Below are 25383 nucleotides of genomic sequence, written 5' to 3'. Positions count from 1 at the left end.
CCCTAACTCCTCCTTATCCCCCCCAGTCCCACCAGCCCAGAGCAGGATGAAGGCTCCCAATAACCCCCCCAACCCCAACTTGCCCCCTACCCCCTCCTTGTCCCCCCTCTCCCACCACCTCAGAGCAGGACAGCAGCTCCCCAGGAGGTGGCACCTACCTCTGGGGGTGGCACTGGGGCTTTGCGGGGTGCTGGGTCTGCACCCGCCTTATAAAACCTGCTCTGCCTCATCTGCATATCTCACATCTGCACTGCACAGCTGGACGGGGGCCCTTAACCCCTTCGTGCCCGGGGGGGCAGCTCCCCCCTAGCCTGGCATCATAGCCCATGGGGATCTTGGGGATGGGGGACTTGTGAGGGGCCCACCCCCTGTGCCTTTGCAGAGGGGGTGACCCCCCGCGACGCCCCCATCCTCCTGCCTTGACCCCTGTGGTCACCAGGATGGTCCCTCCTCATAGTTGGCCATTCCCAAACTGGAAGAAACTGGTTCCCAGTTGATGGATGGGGGCTTTGGACATGGCAGGTGTCAGGCCCATGGGGACGGGGTCCAGTGTGGTGGTGGGGGGACATGTGGGTGCAGACACCCCCGGATGAGGCATTGGTGTGGGGGTGCAGGGACCTTGTGTACCCCCACCAAAGCGCTGTGTCCCCTGGCCATAGATGCTCCCCTGAGGGACACATCCCCTGGCTGCGTGTCCATCCCACCCAAAAAGTATGTGTCCCCCAGCCCTGTGTGAGCCTGGAGGGACATGTCCCCTGGGAACACGTGTCCCCTGCCCGCATGTCACCCCCCTCAGGGAAAAGTGTCCTCTGAAGGGATGTATCCCCCAGCTGTGTGTCCCCAAAGGACATGCCCCTCTGGGCATGAATGTCCCCAAATGGCTGCAGCTCCTGGCTATGTGTGTCACCTGTGCATGACCCTGGTCATACATGTCCCCCAACCATACGTGTCCCCCAACCATGCGTGTCCCCAGCCCTGTCTGTCCCTGCAGGGCCATCCCACCCCGTTGTTTGCACCGATGTTCCTGGAACCCGCCTGTGGGGAGGTGATAATCCCCCCCCGGGACCGTCTGCCTGGGGGCCACGATAAGCAGCACCGTCCAGCTATCAGGGACCCTGCCCTGCCACGCGAGGTGTCCCCAGACCCGCTGTCACCTCTGGGTGACAGGAACAGGGGCAGCATCACCCCCCACATGCCCCTCCAACCTGGCCAGACCCTGGCAGGAGGTGGCACATGGTCAAGCCCTGGCGCTAGCCTGTCCCTGGGCAAGTGGACACCAGGATTTGGGGGCTGCAAAGGACTGTCCCCTCCTGTCTTCAGCCCCTGCTGTGACCCAGAGGTGTCCGCGGGGGGCTGTACTGCTCCCCAAACTGTGGCACAGGCACCCCAGCACCAAGAGGAGTGACGTAGGCAAAGTGTCCCCAAGAACCCCCCAAGCCTGCCCAGCCCCAGGTGAGCCCCATGGGGCTGTCCCCATCCGGGCTGCCCCCCGATCCTGCTCAGCACCCACAGCACATGAGGGCAGCCCTGCCCCATGGCCCTGCACCCCGGGGGGCAGAGGGACCCCAAGTGTCCCCCCAGACTGGCTGTGGAGCTGGTGTAGGGACCCCCGGGTGTCACAGCCCTCCCTCCGGCCGTGCTGCTCCAGGGCAGTGTATCTGGGGGGAGATAAGGAGCCACCAGGGTGGGGGTGGCTGCCGAGCTGTCCCCACCCAGCCTATCTGCAGGGCCACCCTGCTGTGGGGCACATGGGACAGGGCCCTTTGTCCTGTCCGTGCCCCTGCACAGCCCTGGGGGGGGGCACAGAGGGTCTTCATGAGGGATCCACCTTCACCCCGGGAAGGGCAGTGCAGCAAAGTCCCCCTGGTGAGTTCCCACTCACAGGTTGACACCAAGAATGATCTTTTTAAGGTTCCTTCCCAACCCAAACCGTTCCATGGTTCTGTGACTTCAGCCCTTCCCAACCCTGGAGCGTTTCCATCACCCCCAGGACCAGCCACGGCTCCGGGCATGACACCAAGAATGATCTTTTTAAGGTTCCTTCCCAACCCAAACCGTTCCATGGTTCTGTGACTTCAGCCCTTCCCAACCCTGGAGCGTTTCCATCACCCCCAGGACCAGCCACGGCTCCGGGCATCCAGCTCCAGCCCTTTGGGAAGGAGCCTGGGACAAGCCTCTGTGGAAGGGGGGACTAAAAGAAAGCTGGAGAGAGACTTTTTACCAGTGACAGGGTGAGGGCTAACAGTTTTAAGCTGAAAAGAGGGAGATTTACATCAGGTAGTAGGAAAAAATTCTTTCTTGTGAGGGTGGTGAGACACTGGAACAGGTTGCCCAGAGAAGCTGTGGCTGCCCCATCCCTGGAGGAGTTCAAGGCCAGGCTGGATGGGGCTTGGAGCAACCTGGTCTGGTGGGAGGTGTCCCTGCCCAGAGCAGGGGGGTTGGAAGGAGATGATCTTTAAGGTCCCTTCCAACTCTGACCATCCTATGATTCTATGCAGCTGGAGGTCACCAGCCACCCTTGGTGGCCCTTGGCTCCGTGCTCACACATGAGGAGCAGGAGCTTTACCCCACCTAAGACTGGGCCAGGAGTTGCCCCAGGGATGGCACAAGGAGCCTACAGGGAGACAGTTGACCACAGAGAGCCCGTGAGCTCCCAGGAGCTTAGTAGGAGCAGCATGAGCTGGGACCTCACTTCCACACATCCCCCATCCCAAAGGGTGCCCACTTCAAGGCCAGCAAGTTCAAGCCACGGCTGGTCAAGCACCAGCTCTGGCAGTGCCTGGGGGGTTCTGGGGGGGTGACGGGTGGAAGATGGGTGCAGGAGACAGAGGATGAGAGCCAAGGCAGGTGGTGACAAGGCTTTATTATCGTACAGCAGTGACAGGGGGGGGACACAGACATGCACACGCACATGCAGATAGTGGGCCTCGCCCGGCACACCCACCGGCGAGCGCCAGATCTGTGCCGGTGGCCCCCTGGGACCAGCACAAGCCAGGGGCTGATAAGGCCGGTCCTCCCCACCCCCCGGCAGCAGAGAAGGGGGAATGGGGTGCCGGCAGCCCCATGGCACCCATTTGGCCCCACGGCACCCATTTGGCCCCACAGCGGGTCACTCCTGGCCAAGGGACTGGCCAGTACCGGGGTTATGGCCAGGAGGGCAGAGGGGGGGACCTGTGCTCACCCTATGGCAATGGGGAGGGTGGCACCGAGCTGTGGGTGAAGGGCAAAGGGACCCCCAGCACCAGCACAGGTCACCAAAACCCCACTGGGCTGACTTGACACATGGTTTTGGCTGCTACAGCCACACTGAGCACAGGGGACAAGACGGGGGGGAAGGGGCACGGGCCAGCACAGAGCCCCCATGGCACTGTAGGGAGTGTGGGACACACACACAGGGGACAACCTCTTTCACATTGTCATCAGGGCAGCAAAGCCACTGGCCATAAGAGGCAGGGGGCCAGCAGGGCTGCTTGTCACAGCCACAGCCCCAGGAGCACTGGTCCCTGGCCAGCTGGACAGGCCACGGCGGTGGAGAACCCTGCCCTGTCCCCACGGCAGTGCCCTGCCTGGCTTCTCTGTGCCCCTTTATCCGTGGCATTAGCAGTTATGGGGGGCAAGGTGTCCCATGGCACTCGGGGACAGCAGCCTCAGGGGTCTCACCTCCCTCTCGGAGGATGGGGTGGCTTTGGTACAGCACAGCTTTTTGGCATTGCTGGTGGCGGGACCTCACCAAGCCTGGCTCAGAGCAGGGCTGAGTTGGGCTCCCTCCAATAACGCTCCATCAGCCCCCCCTAAAAGCTCTCCCACCTCCAGACCCCAGGAGGAAACATGCCCGAGGGAAGGCAGCACGGGAGCGGGCATCGACGGTCCCTGATTGTCACCCTCCCAGGACTGTGACTGTCACCTCCAGGGAGTCCAACCTGGGCAGGACAGCCAGCACTGGGGGGGCCCTGTGGGTGAGACACTCAGAGGGAGAAAGCCAGACAAAAACCAGCTTGTGGGCAGAGGCAGAGGTTGGGCAGTGCCCAGGAGGGTGGCTACGGGAGGGCAGGGAGCCCAGGGGAGGTGGGTCCTGGCTGTTCTCTTCCCACAGCTCCATACTCCACGTCCCACCAAGCCTCTGCTCGGAGCTCTGGGCGGTCACCTGAGGACAGAGAACAGCAAGGCACCGGGACTGCAACACCAGACAAGCTGCCAGATCCAAACCCCAGCCCGATATAATTTACCGTTTAATTACAAAATAAATCCCCTCCCACCCTTTGTAATAAAAACAGTGGCTTGATTGGACATGCATCTTTCTGGCCCTACAAAATAAGGCACCAGAGCTCAAAAACGAAACTCCGATTGTCTTTGATATAAAAGGAATTCCCACGTGTTGAAGGCAGTTGATGTCTGAGTGCATAACAGGGGGTCATCTTCACCGGCTTCGGGCTGACCAGCCTCATGCCTGGGTCCCAGTGACTTTTTGGATCAGGGGAATCTGTAGGGGGGGAAGAGAGAAGCTGTTAGGATGGAAGAGGGGGAGGGCAGGGAGCTGCCTGTCCTCTGCAGCTGGGGAAGAAGAGGCTCCTGAGGAGTCTGAAAGTTTTCAGGCAAGTCCCCGTGGCCTAGAAGCTGCAGGAATCTCCAGCTTGCCAGTGCCCAGCTCACCTTTGTGAGATCCACACCAGTGATGGCGCGCACGGAGGCGGGGATCTCGGCCAGCAGACGGTTCACCTCCGCCGTCTTGTTGTTGTTCTCTCCGCCGAGAATAACGATCTCGTCCACTTTGGAAAGGGGAGCAGCCACTTTGGCAGCGATCTGGGGAGGCAGGGAAAGAGGGTGGGATGAGCAGAGAGTCAAGGAGCTGCTCACCAGCCTCTTGGGTAAGGTCCCCACTGCATGGGGCCTTCTCCGTGCCCCAAGGAGGCCTGGTCCAGCCTGGGAACTCCCCACCGTTTGCCCACAGTGGGGGAAAGCTGCTCCCTCCTCACCTCAGGCAGAGCATCCAGCACGAGAGCCAGCTGGGCAGCATCTCCGTACTTCTGGAGCGCTTCAGCCTTCAACTTCATCCTCTCGGCCTCCGCCATCCCGATGGCCTCGATCACAAAGGCCTCCGCTTCTCCGATCTTGCGGATCTTGTCCGCCTCCGCCTGAGCAAGGAGGACTTGCTTCACCCTGGAAAGGGAAACCCAGCCCTCCAGCTGCCCAGATCCCCACAGCGCTGCCTCCCTCCCTCCCTCCCTCAGCCACCTTCCTGCCCCACAGAGAGCCCAGGAGCTGGGTCTCAGGGCAGGACCTGCCACATTTTGGTCCCACCTCACCCCAGCCCAGCGTGCAGCCGGGCTCAGGGCTGGATGGGGTGAGGGTCTCACTCACTTCTCGCCCTCGGCGATCTGCTGGATGCGGTAGGCCTCGGCCTCGGCCGGCCGCTTCACGGTGGCAATCAGCTCCTTCTCCATCCGGATGATCTCTTTCTCTTCCACATCGATCTGCTTCTTGCGCTGCACCACCTCGATTTCAATTTCCTCCTGGCGGATCTTCTGCTGCTCCCGGGCGCTCTGGAGCTCGTAGGCCAGCTGGGCCTCCGCAGTCTGCACAGGGGAGAGATGAGAAGAGGGGTCTTGGCCATGAGCTCCTGTGCACAGACATAATGACCCTTGGTAGGCTCCGCAAACAGACGTGGCTCCTGCTCTGGACCAAACCTCCAACCAGAGGTGATGTCCCCATCCTCAGAGCAGTTCTTGCTGTACTTCCCTGTGAGTTCTTCCCATAGCACTTGAGCTCAGTCAGCTCCAGGTTCAGCTTGGATGACCCTCCCCATCCTTTCCTCTCCTCCCAGTCCACCTAACTGTTGCAAACAGGGCAGAAGAGGAATCTGCTGCAAGGAGCTCACACTGTGACATAGAAACCTGGGTTCTCCACCTCCAGCTCTCCTAACACACGCAGGAGGAGGAAGCTGGCAAGTCCCAGAGCTGCCACCACCATCATGGACCAGCCAGGGAACAGCAGTGGGCTGTCAGATACCTCTCACCTTAATGTTGACCTCCTCAGTGAAGGCAGCTTTCTGCAATTCAAAAGCCCGTCTGGAATCTGCTATTTTGGTATCTGCCATGAACTTGACATCCAGCATTTCTTTCTTGCACTCTGCCTCCTGCAGAGAGGAAACAGAGAGCAGAGCTCCAGGGTGTGCAGCTGGAGCAAAACAAGCTGCTCTGGGGATGCCCAGCACATCTCCAGACTCACCCGAATACCAGCATCTCGCTCGGCTTCTGCCACACCGATGTCTGCGTCCCTTCGCACGGCCGCAGTCTGAGTCTTGCCCAGGGAGCTCAGGTAATCCACTTTATCATAGACGTCCTGGAGAGGGGAAGAGAAGTCACAACCACTTCAAACGAGCTGCTCCATCTTGCTCCCTTCCCGTTGAAGCTCAGAGCGACCATTTGTGTGGTTAGAAGAGGGTCAGAAAGAGCCATGTCAGCCTGATGCCAAACAGAAACACAAGGAGAGGTGGGCTCTCCCAACATCTTCCCTCTGGCTCCCCAGAGGCTTGGTTATCAGGGAGCTCTTTCCAGGAGCTGTGCTGTGTTTACAGAGGCAGTGAACTGGGTTCTCTTTGCCCAGCTGCCTGGATACAGGACATGCTGTCATGGAAACTCCCCTGGGCTAGGGCAGGCTGTCAGCCTGAGCCTTCCAGCCACCTGCAGCAGAGAAGCCAGGGCCAGGCTCTGTTGTGCTGCTTCTACAGAGCTGCCCGGTGCCCCGTGGGGCAGCACCCTGCGCCTTGGGTGTACCTTGATGGTGAAGCTCAGGATCTCGATACCCATGCGACCCACATCGGGAGCTGCCACCTCCCGCACCAGCTTGGCAAACTGATCCCTGTCCTGGTAGATCTGCTCCACCGTCAGGGTTCCTGCAGAGGGACAGAAGGCAAAGTGCTTTATTTGGAACAATTAGAACACAATGGCGTGGGCCTAAGATCAGCAACACCCTCCTTGCCCCTAATCTCTTTAGGCCTGGGTGCAAGGGTGTAATCCTCTGCCCAGACCCTGCAGGGCAGACCAATGTCTCAGTCTCACAAGCACAACCACCCCACGCACCTGTAACCCCCAGGGACTCAGACATCTCTTAGTACAGGCACTGAAAACTCACTTATCACAACACCCAGCAACACAGCCGGAGCTGCTGTCGGGGAGGAACCATCTAAGATGCCACCTCTGCAGCCAGCAGAGGAAGCACCCACTGTGGCTGCTGGGGTGGCAGCAACACTGCTGGGACCAGCCAGCAGAGAAGAGAGAAAGCTACTCAAGATGCCTTCAAGAGTGTGAGACCCTCCTCACCTAGGATGGAGCGCAGATGCCCCTCTAGCGTCTGAAGGACCACGTTCTTCACATCCTGCACGTTCTTCCCCAAGAACTGCTCACAGGCCACAGCCAGGAGCTCCTTCTCAGTCATTATCTTCACCTGGAGAGAGGAGACAAACCCAAAGGGACTGAAGGCACCTATCTGAAGAGGGACAGGCAGCCAACAGCAGCAGCAGAAGCAGCAAGTACCACCACCAGGCTGCCAGACCCCTGTGCTACCAATGCTCCAAGGGACCATGCTGAGCTGTCACCACGCTGAGCCAGGCCACGGGACCAGGCAGGGAGCCCCCGCTCACTGCTGCTGGGGACAGCCCTGCCACAGGCACATGCAGCAGCATCTGGGGCAGACCCCTCTCCAGACCCCCACTGCAGCTCAGCACGGAGAGGTGCTCCCTGCAGCTCCCACAGCAGTGGCCACTGGGTGATGTGGGGACAAAGCCAGGCCCTACAAGTCCCACCTGATGAAAACTCTACCAAAGAGCCCTGAACTACCAGTTCAGCCACTGACACCTAGGAGAGAAGGGTTTCTATTACTACTCACGGCCAAAAAACATTTTGTTACCTTTCTCTTCCTCCTCCTTCACTAGAATTAATTTTTCTGACATAGGAAAGGCAGAGAACAAGGAAGACTCTCCAATGCCCAAGGAGCAGCCTGGGGACAGGGGCTTCATTTGGTGCTCCCTGCAAGGAGAGATGAGAGGAGATGGCCGCAGCACATTGGTTGATCCTGCTCGTGGCTGGGAACTCCCAGCCACCCTTCACAGTGATCCCAGTGTGCCATGGCCAGGACCTGGCTGTCCTGCTCCACAGTGTCTGTCTAGTATCGATACCCAGAGGTGGGACATGGCCACTCCAGCACCACTCTCCCCTCCCACCATCAGGGCCAGATGTAAAAGCATCCCCAGGTCCAGACAAGCCAAGGTCTTAAGGTGGTCCTGCTGGTCAAAGGGATGCTTTTTAAAGGCAAAGTGTATTAAAATTCCCTATGGAGTATGTTAGGCAGTGGAGATGTGTGCTCATGGAGCTCTACAGGAACCAGCTATGAGGAGCTACAACCCACCGAGGTGACAGCTCTTGGTGGCCAGGTCTAGTCGGAGGGTTCAGGAAAGCCTGGACACTGGGATGTCGGTGTGTCTGGTATCGCTGGTGAGGGAAGCAGGGCCATACCAGTGCCTCTGGGCACTGAGAGGGTCCCACAGCACCCTCTCATGGAGACATCAGGGCTGGGCAGCACCTCCTGTCCCATGAGATGCTGGTGGCACCCTGTGTCCTGCCCCAAGGGCTCTGGTTGGACCTCCTGCTACCTGCGATGCCAGAATGGTCCTGGCCCAGAGACCTCAGAAGCTTCAGGTGCTGCACAAAGGCCCCCTGAGGGTTCCAATGCATGCTCTTGATGGGTTCACAGCCTACGGACCCCATCCTGCCACCTACCCGACAGATTTTCAGGGTCGAACTGCTGGCAAAAGCAACACAACTATTTCCTGAGAAAGCCTGGTCTGATAGTCCATGGGTCCAAAACGATCCTTAATCTCCAGAGTCGGACAGCAGCACCCAGTCCCCAGCACTGCCAGAGAGCAGGACAACTGGGACCAGCCACAATCCTCTAAGGGGACCAGATGCAGACTTGCATTAGATGCTTTTGAGCTCACCAGGACTCAGCTGCCACAACTCTACCTTAGTAACGTGAAGAAACACCAACCTGGGCTGAGCCTATTTCCTACCTTTGCTTCTCAGGCTGGGTCTCCCAGTCAAAAGTCCAAATTGAATCCCCGGCAAGCGTGACAATCCTCTTTCTGCCTTCTCTGGGCTCCTTACAGGGTCAGGCCACAGCAGTTTCTGGTCCCTGCACCCTGGGCCAGCAGTGTCCCCTCTCTACACAAGGGGGAGTTGGGAGAGCTGCTGATGCACGGGAGCGGGTGCCTCGCACAAGGCTCATCTACCAGCAAACGTGATGGTTTTTTGCAAATACCAAACCCAATCACACTCAGCAGCAACGTTTATGGTGCGCATCTGCCAGCAATTCCACCTCTCTAAACAATCCCCACCCTTCGGGAGCTTTGGAGAGGACAGTCAGAGCACGGAGCGAGCGGGATGTTCGTTAAGAGAGTCCCTGAGGTAATTAACAGGAGCAAGGAATGATTCAGCCTCTGTGAATAAAGCCAGCCAGCAGCTGGTAAATCCCGGACAGCCCGAATGAGCCTGGCCACCAGCTGAATATGGATGTCAACCTATAAAGCAAAGGTTGCACACAAAAAAAACCCAAAACAAACAGGAGTTGAGCAATTTGTGCTCAGCTTGTTTCCAGCATTTCAGACAGGGCACCGGGACACTCGGTGCGTCTTCAAATGTCACTCACATCAGAGAGAGAGTTCAGCTGGAGGAAATCAGAGAGCCTCCATAAAACAATCCCACCCCGAGGATCGATACCACCCCACCCAGCTCCAGCCAGCTGCAATCACAGCCAGGGATCAGCAGAGACAACCCAATTAGCTTGAAGCTCAGAAAAATGGTGAGGGGAAAAGGATACAAAGCCCCGTGTGGCCTAAGGCAGCAGCGTCCCAAGCACCCAGCCAACACAGGAAGGGGGCAACTCATTCCATCCCTCCTCAAAAAAAAGATCAGCATCCTTACACCGTTAAGGCAAACATTTTAAAAGGTGTTTCTCCAGTAATAATTCATTTGCTTTTTTCCTCTTTTGCACAAGCCATTAGAAGAAAAATGTTTGCCTCAAAAGCTCTTCTGCAAAATTAAGGTAACCTCTGCCACGCGCTTCCCCAGCTGCCTCAAGCCCGCTTTCTGCATGGTAACTCCTTGCATCTCACAAGTTTAAGCCTTTAAAATTAATGGACAGTGAAAAAAAAAATGAACAGTGACAAGAGAGAATAACATAAATGAGATGGATTGGGAGCTGTGTTTTTAAATCAAGGCACCTGGTGATTCTACTAGCGCACGCCGCAAAACCTAGACCATTTTGTAGGGAATGGAAGGATGTCCCAAAACTAAGACAAAAAGGAATGCTGGCTTCACAGAAATACCTTTCCCAAATACAGAAGGAAAAGCCTACAGATTTATTTTGCCAACCATGCAAAGACCACCGTGGTTACGTGGCACATTAACAGCTAAAAGGATATAAAGAACTGAAAAATTGAAAACAAGGATGCTGGTTCACAGCACTAGAGCCAGGAGAAGCCCAGGACGCTGGCTCTTCTGCTGGTGCTCCTGCACGTAGCCCCGTTCCCCAAGAGCAGTGGGGCGAGGGATGATCTGCTGTTGAGTCACAGTTGTGCCCAGCCCCTTCTGCCATGTGTGACAATCCAGAAACCGCTCCTGGCAGAATTCATATCCTCAGCTACGCACAGACACAGCACGTAGCTCCTCTGCAACGTCAGTTCAGAGCAAATCAATGAACCTGGGGAGGAATCCACTGCTTTGGGAAGCACTGGGTGAAATCCATCAAGCACTTGGTCTTTAAAAGGTTTGCAGCAGCTACAGTGCTCTTCCCTGGGGGGAGCCTTTTGACGCAGGTGGGGTTTTGGTCACATCACTGAGTGACTCTGCAGCTCCCCTCGGCTCCACACTCAGCTCAGGGAACGTGGCAGTCACCTCTCCTGCAGCCACAGACCTGGACATGCCTTGGACACACGGTGACCGCAGCCTTGTGTGCGCTCTGAGAATCACTACCTTGTTTTTTATTCACCCAGAATGAGCTGTCAGGAGTGATTTTCAATCAAAGCATCCAGCTGCCTATTTGAGGAGTCAAATTCAGTCGAAACCGAAAAACATTTTCTTCCCAGCATCCTCCCCAAGGCAGAACCTGGTCACAAGGACAAACTCTCCATCAGGGCAGATTTCAGCATCTGGGAAATGCAGGTGTTTAACTGTACCATCACAAACAGCAAGAGCTGGTTTTCACATACAAAGAAGGCTTGAGAGAATCAAAATTCAATTCAAGCCAGAAATTTTACACACAAATTTTACTGCCTGGAGGGACTAATTTTTTTCTTTAAGCTTTAACTCACCGTGAAGAACTGCAACGTCCACATGCTAATAATAATAATCCAAAGTAACATAATGCTTGATACCATCTCAGGAGTGAACAGCTCGGTCTTGTGGGGTGACACACAGCTCTAAGGGCACCACGGTACATCAGCGTTTCACAAACAGATCAAGTCACCCACATACACCTCATTTGCCACGGGGACAAATGAGACACCAGAAAAAAAGGAACGATTTTTGGGGAGAGGAGGAGAGGTCACAACTCCCTTCACAACACAGGACATGCTGAAGTGTGGTTGAACCAATAAGGACAGTGTGGTTTTGTACAAGAATTTGTTTCAGGGCAGTTGGCTTCTGTTCCTGGACAGCAGTAACCTCTTAAGGGGGAAAACCAGATGTAAGTTAGAGACATGCATTCCTGAAATGATGTTTTGGAGTTACTGTACCTGTGCCACACCTGTGACAGTTAAAGCTACCCCCTCCGCCGTCTCTACGTCCTCACACCTGGGCTGTAACGTCATTATCTCTAGGGAAATCCTGCCAAAAAACGTAAAATATTTGCACGTTTCCAGGTAACACACACTCAGCTCTTCCCTTTGTATCTCCTGCCCCGGGCTACCTGCCGCACTCATCACAGGTAATGTAAGACAGGCACAGAATGCAGTCGAGGGACTACATCTGTGACTGGAGACAGAGGAGTCACTTTGGCCAAAAAACAGACATTCAGATAACGCTTAAAGGCAATTTATCAGCAGAGAAAGGCTGGAAGCCAGACTGGAAACGATATTGTGACCCTTTCCCTTTTGCTGGGCTAGTGACGTGGCCAGAGGCTAGCAGCTTTGAGAGCCCAAAGAGCCCTCTGTGCCACGCTGCCCAACGCTGGGGCAGCACGTGCTCTCACTGGTTGGTGTCACTGGTTTAAAAGCACAGCATGGACCCGGGATGCTCCCGCCCGCCCCACGTTGCCATCCCCACATGAGCCCTGGTGCTTGGCAAAAACCTGTGGCTGATGCTGCAAGAAGCAGCCCTGCCTTTGCCCTTGCTGGGTTAATATTAACACAGACCTGGTCTAGCTTTTCCTGTCTTTTTCCTATGTCCCTTGACCCAAAAACAACTCAAAGTGAATCATCATCTCTTTAGGGCCATGCCTGTATGGTATCAGGCACCCAGGAACAGATCCCCCAGCTCCAGGGCTTTCTCAAGTCACCCAAGGTGGGCTGGAGGTACTTTGGCCAGACCCAGCAACCTGCAGATCATGATTTGGTAAAACCAGAGAGATGCTTGGCCGTGGCAGGTTCTGCTTCAGGAAGCAAAGCCTGGCTCTACTGTCAGCTGTAACGAGCCAGGAAGGCAGTGGGAGTCAGGACAGGGAGCCACAGGGCAGAGAGCCGTGTCAGCGAACATTAGGTCAGACATTTGAACCATGAAGGGGCTGTGCTGGGCCGCTGTGTGCGCGCTGAGTTGCTCCAGGATTGGCTGGAGGTGCTCAAACGCATCTCTGCAAGTTCATGCCTGCCTTGGCCACTGTCCTAATTAAACTGGCACGCAAGCTGGGAGCTGATAAAACAGATCCCACTGTCCAGGACGCGCACAGGCATTTTTTTTGCCATATGCCTTCACAGCTGTAATCAGCTAACGCAGGATTTTAGCCTTCTGAAGACCTAATCTATACTTTGAATTTAATTTCAATACTGTGCTGCTTCTTAGCTGGCGAGTTGCAGGGATGTTTGGTAATTACTGCTACACTGGTTCATAACTGCTCACAGTGCAAACGCTAGTCCTGTGTGCTGAAACTCATCCAAGGTCTCCATGCTGTCCTTTCAAACGTGACAACATCCAGAAAGGGCACTGTCTCCACGTGGAGAAAGAAGGGCTAAGTGGAAACCCATATCCAAAACCACAGAGCCAAGTATGGTTGTAATTTCCCCACATATGTACAGGTTTCCTTTTGAAATGGCACAAAAGCTGCCGAAATCCTGCCCAAAACCTGATCTGGCCTGGCTGTGGCTCCACACAAAAAGCAGATGCCCTTCTGCTCTCCACCAAGCAGACCTGGAGACAGTGCTGTCGAGGAAAGGGTTACAGCTGAAGCAAATGTCTGTAGCGTTATCAGAAGGAGCTGGTATGTTGATGCTGAATTTGGAATTTGCCAAATACACATCTGTCTGCATTACCTATAAACCGTGGAGTGCGCCCCAGGGTCAGCGCCAGAGAAGGGGAAGGAGAGGAGGGGATTGAGATTTCAACTGTCCCATTAGAAAACCATTAGCTTTTATGTTATCCTGCTGCTGCTGCTGCTGTTGCTGCTGCTCAAAACAGAGGGATTAAACAGTCAGACAGGATGTTAGGAAGCTGGTGGATTATTACCTGTGCAACCCCTGTTACGTACAGTGGGACCCCCTCCGACGTCTCAATATTCTCACAGCGACAGAGGATGGTCATAACCTCCAAAGACAGTCTGAGCAGCGAGGAATAAAGGTAGGACAGCAAATATATAAAGCAGTTAACAGAGAGTAAGACACTCATTGCAAAGGACAGACAAGACTTTCAGGTTTCAGCTTTTTCCCTGTTCAGTTTGCCTTTTTTCCCAATTCCCCTCTCCCAGGGCTCCATAATAACGCTGGGCCAGAGCAGCTTCCCTCGTCAAGCAGGGAGTTTACAGCATCCAGCTGCTTCTTTTAATGAGGATAAATGGGCTGGGGGGCTCGTCTCCACGCTGTGTCCCTCAAGTCACCGCAGATGAAACTGAACCACATTATCCCACCTGGATTGCCATCCTGGAGCCAGCTGGAATTCTCTGTTGGAAATTTTCACACACAGAAAATTCCATTTTGTAATAATTTAAATGCTTCTATGCCAACATTTAAGAGGGGCCAGAAAAACGAAAATGCCAGGGACTTGGCTACCCACCCCTGGCTAAGGCATTGATGAGAGAAGGTGCTTCCAAGTGCTGTCCTGAGAAGCTGAATAACACCATTTGGTTCCCCCAGAGGCGTGTTAAGACCGTGCTGCCTCTCTCACTGCTTTTATTTCTGACCCTTAAACAGGGACAGGATTTTATTATTTTTTCCCAGTCCTCAAGGTTGCAGCAGGATAAGAGCCCAGCACCCTGCCAGCTCTAACTGTTCCTTTTGTTTCCAGGTTAGTGCTACCTGGCGGGATGCCGCTGACAGCAACACAATTGCTGCTGTCTCTCTTGCTTTCAGCACTGGTAGTTCCAGAAAAGATGTCCTAATTTCAGAGGAGGAAATCTGCCTCACTCTTCAAGTTAATACAGCAGGCTCCATCTGTGGCACCTCTTATGGTATTTGGGAAAGGCTCTGTTCTCAAAAGGAGAATTAAGCCCCATATACCATGGCATCAACCGAGAGTATAGGTTTTAAAGTAAAATATTTGTTTGGGTGCTGGCATTCCTGTCAAGGGCCCTGTTTGCTAAAGAACACACAGACCTCTATCATATGACAGCTCATTCCTGGCAAGCACTTCTTGGCCCTGGGCTCAGTCTTTGCTTAACTTACTAAGTCAGCCTCCCGAATACATCTGTTATCTCCTGCACAAGGCAGGTCAAGATCTCGCGCTGTTCTCTGGGCTTCTCATGCAACAAAAGGAGAAGCAGAAACAACTTGTTCAAATCAACAGTTCCCCCTCACAAAAATTCGGGAATGAAGCTTGTCTGGATCAAACGCAGTTGTTAAGCTTTGAACCCAGAAGCTGGGCCTTTCCTTCCCTTCCCTTCCCACCTCATCTGAGCATCGCCAGAGAGCCCGGGCTAAAGCAGGAGGTGTTAGCTGAGACCTCTTCATGCAGCTGGAGCACTATGGTAGGCTCTCCTGGCAATTCCAAGTACCAGCCACCTGGGAGAGGACCTGAGTGAGAGCTGTCGTGAGTCAGTTGCCAGCAGCAGCCAGAAACCCTCGAATAAGGCAAAGCTGCCTGGCCCCCAGGTGAAGAGCAGCTACAGTGGTGTGTCATCTGCAGAGCAAGGGCAGCAACATGCTCACTTTGTCTGCTGGTGGCAACACGTGAACAGGGAAAAGAGGTGGCGAGATCAGGCAGTAAGGGTTAACTAGAACCTTTGGCCATCACTCAGTGCAAAAACCCAAAAGTCACATCTTTATCCTTTTTCCCTATTATTTTTTTTTACACAGAGGGAAGAAACCTGCTTCAGTGAGCAAGAGGGAGGTGTTAGGACAGAGTAACATTCCCACAGATCCTAAAGAGGAAGAGCTACATTGGCAGGACAGCAGCACCATCACAGCACATTAGTTCAGAGAGCAGCAGAGTGGGTAAGAAGCAGCAAGCAAAACCCACGACTGGGCAAAGGGAGAGAAAGGAAATCCCGTGGCTTGAAATAGGAACACAGTCTGCTCCCGAGGTGACAGCAGTCAGCACATCTTTAGAAGAAGAGACTTGAGGGTGCACTGGCCCACTGCATGCCACAAACTTGTTTCTTACTGGATGAGAGTTTGGGCCATACTGAGCAAAACTCAGGTCCTCTTGTGAACCCATGGATGAGCCAGCCCGGTGGCCACGCTGCCCAGCACCTCTGTGAGAGCCTCGTGGCTGTGAAGTGCTGCAAAAGCAGCAGAGAGGAGAGCAGGGCTCTTGCCTTCCTCAGCACTCGCTGCACCAGCACAGGAGGAGACACACTGACCAGCCAGGCTATGGCCCTCTCAGCTTGGTGGGGTTTATGTAAATAAAACACAACCAAAAAAAAGAAAAAAAAAAATCTGATTGCCTCAGGTTTGAGGAAAAGCGTGGACAGAGAGGTCACCTGAAAAGTACTTCAGCTGAAAGCATGGGATTTCTTTTCTTCTTTGTCTTTTGCACTGTGATACCCAGCTGTCCTCAAGCAAACAGTCAGCATAGAACTCCCCCATCCTGCAATTTTATTTTGCCCGTCATCATTTACTGTCAGGTAAGGTTGAAATGACAGGATTTCCTCCTGCAGGGGACAACCTCAGCCCCCACCACTCAAAGCAGAGGATAGCAGAAGCTGTGCAGTTGTGAGTGACCCCACATTGCTCACGTTCGAGGCACTACGCTGGGGACATACTGGTCTTTCCAGCTACTTACAGCGCTGTGAGGCAGACCTCCTTCAAAGGACCAGGGGCTGCTCACAGCCATGGGCAGCAGGCTGGGCTGATGCTCATCCATGGTTTCATGTGCAGTGCCCAGTCCCATGTTCCTAAAGATACTGCTGACAGCCCCACTGGGATGGCTTTGCCTAACTCGTACTCCAAAACCCATAAATAACAGGGGTTTCCTTACCTTTGGGTGTCAGTAATGCACCACCAAGCCCAGGCCCAGCCTCCGTATACGTACTGCTTTACATCAGAGCCACAGCAGCCACCTGCAGCACAGCACAAAGCACAGAGATGTGGGGATTAGAGGGAAAAAACCTGCCAGGAAAGTCAGGAAAAAACCTGCACCCAGACTGAGTCACGAGCAGAACAACTTCCCAAAAAGCTGCCCAACTTCTAGGTGCTGAAGAAAGGTCACATTGCAGGGGGGTCATCTGTTCCTCAAGTTCCCCAGAGCAAGGGTAGCACCTCAGCTCAGCTGTGTTACAGCAACGGGTGCTAAAAAGCCAAGCTCTGTAACATGACCCAGAAGAATCCAAGCATTCTTACAGTGCCTGATAAACAATGAACACAGGAAACTCTTTCCAAGATCCACAGAGGCCCTGGAACACCCTTTGGACGGCCATAACGCAGCTGGCCACCAGGGAACCCAAAGCTCCTCACACCCAGGGGCTTCACATGGCAATCTTCCAAAGGCAACTCTTTTTTAGAATTATCTTACAAAATTGGAAAACAGTATTAGTAGTAATTCGGTGCGACAAACAGTAACACACAGAAAGTGACAGTATTTTAAACCAAGATTTTATTTTAGTTTTGTTAAGTAGTTTAAGCCCTTTTAGGAGTAGGTACATGCTTCAGTATCTTTAACCACGAAGCAGCAGCTTTGCCATGAAAAGCCATGTAAGAAATCCATCTTCTTTCCCTCACCCACACTGCAAACCACCTTTAAACCCACCCAAAAGGTGGCAGGTCAGTGTTGGAGGAGGGCAGAACCCTTGAGCTCCTAAAAACATCTCCTAGTTCTGGCTTGTGCAATTACTACAGTGCCTGAGGCTTTGACAGTCCATCACAGAGTTGGCTGCACCCGGAGTTTGGGCAGCCTCTAGAACTCCTCCGACACATTTCAGATTTGACCCGTGAAGCCAGAAGATACTGCCTGGATTTTTACATCTTCAACTCAAGGAATAAGATGTTTGCTACCTTCCAAGAGAGCACCCAGCCCTAGGTTTCATGCCTGGCAAGGGAGGAGCCGTGCAGCTCCCCAGCTCGGACCAGGGCTGCGAGCTGCCATCTCTCAGCAGATCAAGCCATCGGTCCCTCCCTTAGCCTGTTATCCATAATCACACTTATTACAGCCTCGCCTGAGGGCCTCAGCAAGGCAAGCTCTGTACCAACAGAGCAACAGACAGTTTCAGCCCCGCGGGACGTATCTACGCAGGCAGGACAGAGCCTGGGCAGAGGAAGGGCAGGCACTGAGGGAAAACAGCGCGGCTGCGGCGCTGCGGGAGGGGAAAGGGAGAACTGTGAAGCCAGCAGAAGGAAGCCACAGAAGACAGCTCTTGAAAGAGAGACGATGTTTCTTAAGTTCGTTGCAAAAGGTCAAAAAGAAGCAGCAAAGGCAGGACACATCCAGGCCAACGTGCTGGCAGGAGAGGGCTCTCTCTTCCCCATCCCCACCCTCCTCCTTCTCCCCATCCTCAAGTATTTAGCCACCTTCTGGTATAAAGGTATCACTCCAACGGCTTCCACTAAACCAGCAGATCAGCCCCATCTACAATCCTTCACCCTCTGATTTCAGTAGGAAGTAAACACAAATGGGAAACACACGTACACACTTTTTCAGGTCTCTTGTGCGCCACAGCCTAGAGGAATATTCTCCTCTCACCTCTGAGACAGCCCCCGGATAGATTCTTCCTGGAGCTGGAAGCCTCTTTTGGTGAGGCAAGGAGTTACAGAAGCTGATGATACAATATCCTGCAGAATATTAACCACAATGCCTTTTAACATTTCTTGGAGGCCATCAGCCCCGTTAGCTCAGCCTTTTAGCCAGGCCCTTGTTTTCCAAGAACAGGAAGGGAGGTGTTCCTGGCAGTGGGGAAAAGCAGCTCCACATGGAAAGGTATTTTATTTCATAGGGTCTATGTGGCCTTTACAGAACCTCTGGTAATTGTTTTATAATAACGTTCTGAGAAAACTCAGCACCCTGAACCCACCATTGTTACAAACATGTGTCTCTCCACATCGATATTTCTTTTGTTCTGCAGGAAATGCAAGGAAATACCTTATTCAGAACACACCCAAAGTGAGCCACATGTCCGCTTCCCAGCGCTACACAGAGTTGCCGCACAGCACAGTTTACTAAACTAGATTATATGTCAAAAAGTGTTCAAGGCATAAGAAAAAAAAAAAAAAACAACACACCAAATAGGGAAAACCAGCACATTAAACGGGAGCCGGATGCCAGCTGGTTGCTTTCATGCGAGCCGGACGTCTGAGCGCAGCAGAGCTCCGTCCTGGTAACACAAGTCAGATGAGCCCAACGCTCATTTTCCATTGCAGTCCCCCGGCCTCTTTCCCAAGTCTCGGAGAGCAAGTGAAAAAAAAAGGAACCAACAAAGCGAAATCTTTGCAAGGCTGAAGGAATAAATCCTCTTGCACAATGAGATCTGGCAGGCTAGATTATATGTCAAAAAGTGTTCAAGGCAAAAAAAAAAAAAAAAAAAACAACACACCAAATAGGGAAAACCAGCACATTAAACGGGAGCCGGATGCCAGCTGGTTGCTTTCATGCGAGCCGGACGTCTGAGCGCAGCAGAGCTCCGTCCTGGTAACACAAGTCAGATGAGCCCAACGCTCATTTTCCATTGCAGTCCCCCGGCCTCTTTCCCAAGTCTCGGAGAGCAAGTGAAAAAAAAAGGAACCAACAAAGCGAAATCTTTGCAAGGCTGAAGGAATAAATCCTCTTGCACAATGAGATCTGGCAGGGGAAATTGCCTTTCCCAGCTATAATACGCCCACTGTTCCAGCAGCCCGGGTCTCACAGCCACTTGGCCACCGCTCCCACAAACATCCACGGTGCCTCTTCCGGGGCAGTGCACGGCAGCCAGGCGTCCTACAAACGGAGGATTCATAGCTTGGAAGCTGCCATCCAGCTTGGCCTCTGCCCAAACAAAGGGGTCCCGTGTTCGAGTGGAGAATTCCCAGAGCCGGTAGAAAGCACGTCGTCTGTTTGTTTTGGGTTTCGTTTACGAAGTAAGATTAATCGCTTGGGAGTTTGTAGATAAATGGAGCTCTCAGCAGACGCAGGAAGCCGCTGCCCTGATGGATGGCAATGCAGGAAAAGAAGAGGAGCCCCACCGTTTACAGGGCCACGGGGCTCAAAACATCAAAGCTGGGACAATTTGAGGTTGCAAACAAGCGCCGTGTTGTTTGCTCTCCCAAGGTAACTCGAGGCAATGAGCTTGTATTCCGGCAGGAAGTGGTGAGCGTTCAGAAAATTGTGGTAAAGAGGCTGATACGATAACTCGATAACCACATTCCTACCCAGAGACTGAGCACAAGAACAGAGCAGATGCCGCTGCCTTCACCTGCACAGAGAGAGCTGCCGCCTTTCACCCCTCAGGTCAGGGCAATCTGGAGTCTCCTCCCCAAATCGGGAATAAACAGCTTGGTCCAGCTGGACAGAAGCTGGGTTTGTTAGAGCAACGGCCCTGTGCTGGGAAATGTCACGGGGTGGTAGCAAGCGAGTGCAAAAAGACAAGGAAAAAAATTGATAATTGAAAACAGTTACTGACAAAAGACATAATGAAAAGGAAGAGAAGGCAGCAAAGGCATACATAAAATCACGTAATAAAAGCAGGGTCTAGACTAAAAATCGGTGTCTGGTTCTTAGGCCCTGCTGTGCATATAAATTAGGCTTTGTCCACATGCAGAAATGGCACAAGGTTAACAAAAATTAATTTAAAATGATGCAGGGTTCTGAGTTGAATCCATAAAATCCTTTGATGGTCAGTACAGCAGATTACGCTGGCTAGCCAGTTTGGGATGTAATCTATATCAAAATGACTTGTTTTAAGCTACGAGTATCAATGCTATGGGGTGAGTTTAAAAACAGACATTGAGTTTAACTCATCTTGTAAACAGAAACCCAGAGAAGACAAACCACAATGAAGTTACACAACAGAGATACTACCCCAGAGTGTCTCCTGAAAACCAAAAGGAAAGCTCCACGGCTACTCTGTCCCCCTTCTTGCTATGCTTTCTGAAGAATAATTTACAAGTCTTGGAGATTTAATAAGCACCTGACAAGGGAAAATCACACCCCACCACCTGCAAAAAAGCTGAAGAACCACCTCCTGAGAAGGAGCTGCATAAGTTGCCTTTTGTGCATGTGGTGAATAGCTGCATTGAGCACCAGCAATATCACGCTACAGACCTGAGGCAAGCTGGAGAGCAACCACTGAGCATCACAGGCAGCATGAAACTGACCGCGGGGAAAGACTTTTGGCCAGCCAAAATGAAGAACCTAACTTTGCAGGAGCACTCAGTTAAACCTGGCAGATCAGTGCCGCTAGAAGCTTTTCTGCACCATCTCAGCCCTGAGGAATGGTTCTGAACTCTGCCTCTAAAAGCACAAACGCAGACAAGGGCAAAACCTCCCATGAAACCCTGAAGCTGGCTACTCCTTCCTGCACGGTCACCGTGTCTTTCTGCAGGACACGGCCTGGATCACCTCCCGTTCCATTTTCATGCAATCGGCTGTTCTCACCTAAGTGTAGCTCTCTGCATTTCTCTTTAATTGAGCTGCATCGTATTTCTTTCAGACCATTTGGTCAATCTGTCAAGTTCGTTTTGATTCTAATCCGGCTCTTCAAAGCTCTCAAATCCATTCCCAGCTCAGTACCGTCTGCAAATTCAATAAGCACATTCTCAATTCCATTATCCAAGCCAAAACAAGGAACTTACTTGATAAATTCTTTCAGCTGAACAGTGAGCCACTGTCAAGTTCCCTGGCAATGGTTTTCCAGGCAGTTTCACATTAATTTTATTGTATGTGAGAAACCAGTTCCTCCTCGCACTGTGGATGGTAGGCCTCTTGCAGGAAGGGCTTGCAGAGCATCAAGAAAACTTCATTTCAGGCTTTCAAAACTTGGAGAAGTACAATAAAAACAGTACAGTTGCACTGGCTCAAAATTATGACCAGTTCCTTCTGCAGGAATAAGAAGGATGGAGTAACAAGAGGATGCAGTAACAGGATGTGAAGCTCAGAGAGGCTCCAAAACGGTTAATTGCCCCTGACTGCTGGGGTGTGGCAGGAAATGTTTACATAAAACTGGATTTAACTGCTAGCTCTTTTTTTTTTTTACTTTGAAAGAGATCAAAGATCCCCAACGGGCAATCACTAAAGTCTGAGAAACCGGGCTGGACCATATTTCTCAAACTGACTTCTGAGAAATGGTAAGAGTATAACAAACCTTAGTAAAGGCAAGGTAAGGTGTGCAGTACCTGCTGCTCCTCCTCATCCCTCATGCTAACTCACCTGAGAGAGGAGACACATGAGCTGGGCACACATCATACTCAGCAAACACACACAGTTGTTTTCTTCAAGGTGTTTATGAGCAAGGTATTTGTTTCAGTATTCTCCTGGGAAATACAGCTGCAGTTCCCCTCACTTTTTTTTTTTTCCTCCTTTCACGTCCTGAACTTCTGCAGTTCGTTCTGACCCAGAAACATGGTGGGCTGTGCCAGCCTTCCCTTGTCACGTATCCCCAGGTGCTCACCTCGAAGCTCCTCTGGCTACTGGACCATTGCTGCACGGTGCCACCCTGCAGCCCTCATCAGCCAGAAGGAAAATGCCCCAACTGCAAAGATCCAGGCAACACTATTTACTTAACTGTAAGATGAATACAGTTATTATAAATTACACCTCCTTATTATAAGACTCTGTAGAAATATTATAGCTTTGTATTTCAAAACTTGCAGATCGATCCTTAGCCACAAAAGCAGCATTCAACAAAACTGCAACCCAAAACCAGCATCATACATCCGAGACAACCTATTTAGCTGGTGGGAAGCTTCAGGTATCAGGATGAACAGGTACTTTGGGTATCGCCCTGGAAAATCAACCAGCTCCAGCTGCACTTGGAGAGGATGCAGTGATGGATCAGGCACCTGCCAAAGCCTCCTCAGAACTTGCACCAAACCTCACCGGGAGGCTCCCAGCACCGCTACCCTCCAGCAAAGTTAGACCCACATTTCAGACAGACCATCATCGCCTCTTTAGGGATTCGTGGAACATTTTTAAAAAGCCCAGGCTCTGCATTTCCCAGATGGATTGGCTAACCAAATGCAACTTCTTAGAAGGAAACTGGTGTTACTCAACAGAGGAAGGACGCGGGTGCTGGCGAGAATGCTGACCCATGCCTGGGAAGCAGCTTCCCAAATAAGGCTACGAAGCTCCTACACACACAGACATTCCCAAGGCTCAGCCAGCTGCTCCTTGAGCACTGGAGGAACTCAAGCTTCTCACAAGAGACTGAAAAGAATGAACACCACTTCTCAGAAAAAAACCCTCATGCCAGGGGAGGCACTTGAACAAACTTCCTTCAAGAGGCACAGGCTAAATTTACAGTAAGAAAACTTTCCAATCAGCTTCACCGTTTGGAGGTGCTTTCCCGCAATCTGAATTCTTTCAAATAACAAGTGTATGACAATTCAGGACTGCAGGCCAAAAGCCTGCTTTAAATATTATTTGCTGTTGGTGTGTTCTTCCTTTCCCCCTCTCTCCCTAAATCCAACCTAATATTATGCAAAAAAAATGCTGGCCCCCAAAGTCCTCTCTGCTTTTCCCCAGAGAGACAGGGCTCAAGTTCCTGGAACTACAACTGCTTGTAGTTACACGCCTCCCACTAATGCCCTGGCATTCACTCTGCACGTCAGCACGAGTGGGTGCAGCGCTGCCAGGCTCTGCAGAGCTTCCACAACCTCTCAGGCTGCCCCTGAAGCTCAGGGACAGTGCTGTCAGGAGACATCAAGTGTTTGCAGACCACATTGGGCAGTGACAGAGGAAAGCCATGTCTGGTAGCAGCACCGAACCCAATTCTGACTCGCAGAGCCCGGTGTGATTTGTGCTCCCTTCCCAGAACACGGCTGTGCCATCAAGGAGTGTCCTCAGCTCGCTGCTCCCTGCTGTGGGAAAGCATAACATTTGGAACAGCAAGCAAATACCACAAATTCCTGCTGGCTCATCCTGCAAGCCGTGTTCTGTAAACTTCAGAGCTGAACAGAGGGAAAACCAAGTTTTTAAGACTGAATGGCGTCCCAGCACACCTGGAGCACAGCTTCCTGATTCCTCCTGCCAGACGTGGCATTTCACCAACTGGCGCCGATTTTGAAGGGGGTCTGGGGTTCCCTTCGGAGGGAAGCACAGCATCAGCTCTAGAACCAAGCTGGGAGCTGCAGAGACCTGCAGCAGCTGCTCAGAGAAGACCAGGAAAGCTGCAAGAAACACTGCTGCTCCAGGCAGCTGGTGGGTGCGGTTTGTAACTCCTTAGAAGCAGCCGCAACAGCGGGCATATTTGTTTCCAAAACTGCTCCTGGCATCTCCTCAGTGATTCCCGTAACGGGTCTGTTATCCAAGAGAGATGAGCTGGTTACAGACCAGTCAGAAGCAAGTGTCACAGCCTGCTGGAGGCTTTGGCTCCAGAACCATAACAACGCAGTTTGACACGCCCAGCGGAGCCGTGATCACAGCCATCCTTGACGTTCACATTTTCTCCCAGCTGAGTTTAGGTCTGAGCATCACAGCACTAGCCACAAAACTAGTCCAGCGTTGACAGAAAGGATGCAACGTGATTGAGGGCACACGAAGAGAGAAACATCTGTATCTAACCTGCTTATTGCCTTGCACTTGGCCCCAGCCTGTCACACAGAATGAAGTATCCAGCCCTTACAGCAAGCCCTTACATCACCTAATGGTAATTAAGTCCTGTCCGCATGCAGCCTGCTCTGTGCCAAAGCTCGCTCTGGAGCTTCAGTGGAGGATTGGAGCAGCTACAGGTTGAATCAGGCACAGGGGACTTCACTGCTGGTTTATTTAACACAACCAGCTCATTTGATGATAAAATTACACAAATGTGATGGACATCAACTGCGTCCAGTGTCAGCATCACCGAAAGGCCAGGTAACACGCTAGTAACGAAGCAGCGGTAGGACAGGATGGATAAAAAGGCAACCCCAGGGACAGGCCCATGGTGCCCTGCCCCAAGTGGCCCTCTCTGCCCCAGCAGGGTGCCCCCTCCCCAGGAAAACCAAGCAGACCCCCAGGAAGCTTCCTGGTAATCCAAGCCAAAGGCTGTTGGCAGTGGCCCAGAGCCCAGCAGCCATGCTGGTGCCACCGCCTGACATCATGCCAAAGAAGCAGCAGCATCGGGGTGTGCCGCTGGCACCACGACCTGGCCCCCCACACTCTGAGCTGCAGGGACCCCACAGGACAGCCCACTGCCTCAGAGCACCCCCTTGGCAGGGACACCCCCAGCAGGACACCCCCTGAACAACGCTGCAAGGTCCCCTCACAACAGGGATCCCCCCAGTGCCCCCTCAAGGAAAGGCGTCCTCCAACAACATCCTAGTGCTCCTTCAGGAGCTTCACCCCCCAATTCACAGGGCACCCTTCAGCAGGCACCCCCAAACACACACCCCAGATCCCACACTCCCTCCCAAGCAAGGCCTCCCACTCCCACCCAGCTCCCAGGGTCTCCCCCACAGCAGGGACCCTCCCCAGAGCTCTTCCATGAGAGGGATACCCTCACACTCCCCCCCACGAGCATCTCCCAGGCCCCTCCCCATCACAGGGTCCCCCCTCAGTGCCCCAAAGTCCCCTCAGGACATGAACCCCCCTCCCAGGCAGCACCAAACTCCATGACAGAGACCCCTCAAACCCCTGAGAGCCCCTGCACAAT

At 53.0% G+C, this 25383-nt stretch overlaps 1 protein-coding gene across 8 annotated transcripts in view; it reads right to left on the bottom strand.

Moving 5' to 3' along the window:
* Positions 1 to 2844: 2844 nt before the first annotated feature.
* FLOT2 (flotillin 2) overlaps positions 2845 to 25383 on the bottom strand; it is a 23575-nt gene continuing 1036 nt past the window's right edge. Inside the window, exons 1-11 of one of the 8 annotated variants that reach the window (XM_014953298.1) lie at positions 21389 to 21671; positions 16611 to 16692; positions 13707 to 13797; positions 7320 to 7443; positions 6774 to 6892; positions 6226 to 6339; positions 6014 to 6133; positions 5359 to 5573; positions 4974 to 5157; positions 4651 to 4800; positions 2845 to 4480 (exon numbers count right to left, since the gene is read on the bottom strand). In XM_014953298.1, coding sequence (XP_014808784.1) covers positions 4442 to 4480; positions 4651 to 4800; positions 4974 to 5157; positions 5359 to 5573; positions 6014 to 6133; positions 6226 to 6339; positions 6774 to 6892; positions 7320 to 7443; positions 13707 to 13781 — 1140 coding nt within the window. In that variant the 5' untranslated portion in view covers positions 13782 to 13797; positions 16611 to 16692; positions 21389 to 21671 and the 3' untranslated portion in view covers positions 2845 to 4441. Of the gene's footprint in view, positions 4481 to 4650; positions 4801 to 4973; positions 5158 to 5358; positions 5574 to 6013; positions 6134 to 6225; positions 6340 to 6773; positions 6893 to 7319; positions 7444 to 7905; positions 8025 to 11785; positions 11877 to 13706; positions 13798 to 16610; positions 16693 to 21388; positions 21672 to 25383 lie in introns of those variants that run through there. The other 7 variants (XM_014953295.1, XM_014953294.1, XM_014953293.1 and 4 more) reach the window with 7 other exon arrangements.

Source organism: Calidris pugnax, unplaced genomic scaffold (genome assembly GCF_001431845.1).
Source record: "Calidris pugnax isolate Ruff unplaced genomic scaffold, ASM143184v1 scaffold133, whole genome shotgun sequence".
Classification (NCBI taxonomy): Eukaryota; Metazoa; Chordata; class Aves; order Charadriiformes; family Scolopacidae; genus Calidris; species Calidris pugnax.
The sequence above is the reverse complement of the archived record's forward strand: the minus strand, read 5'-3'. Positions and strand labels throughout refer to the sequence as shown.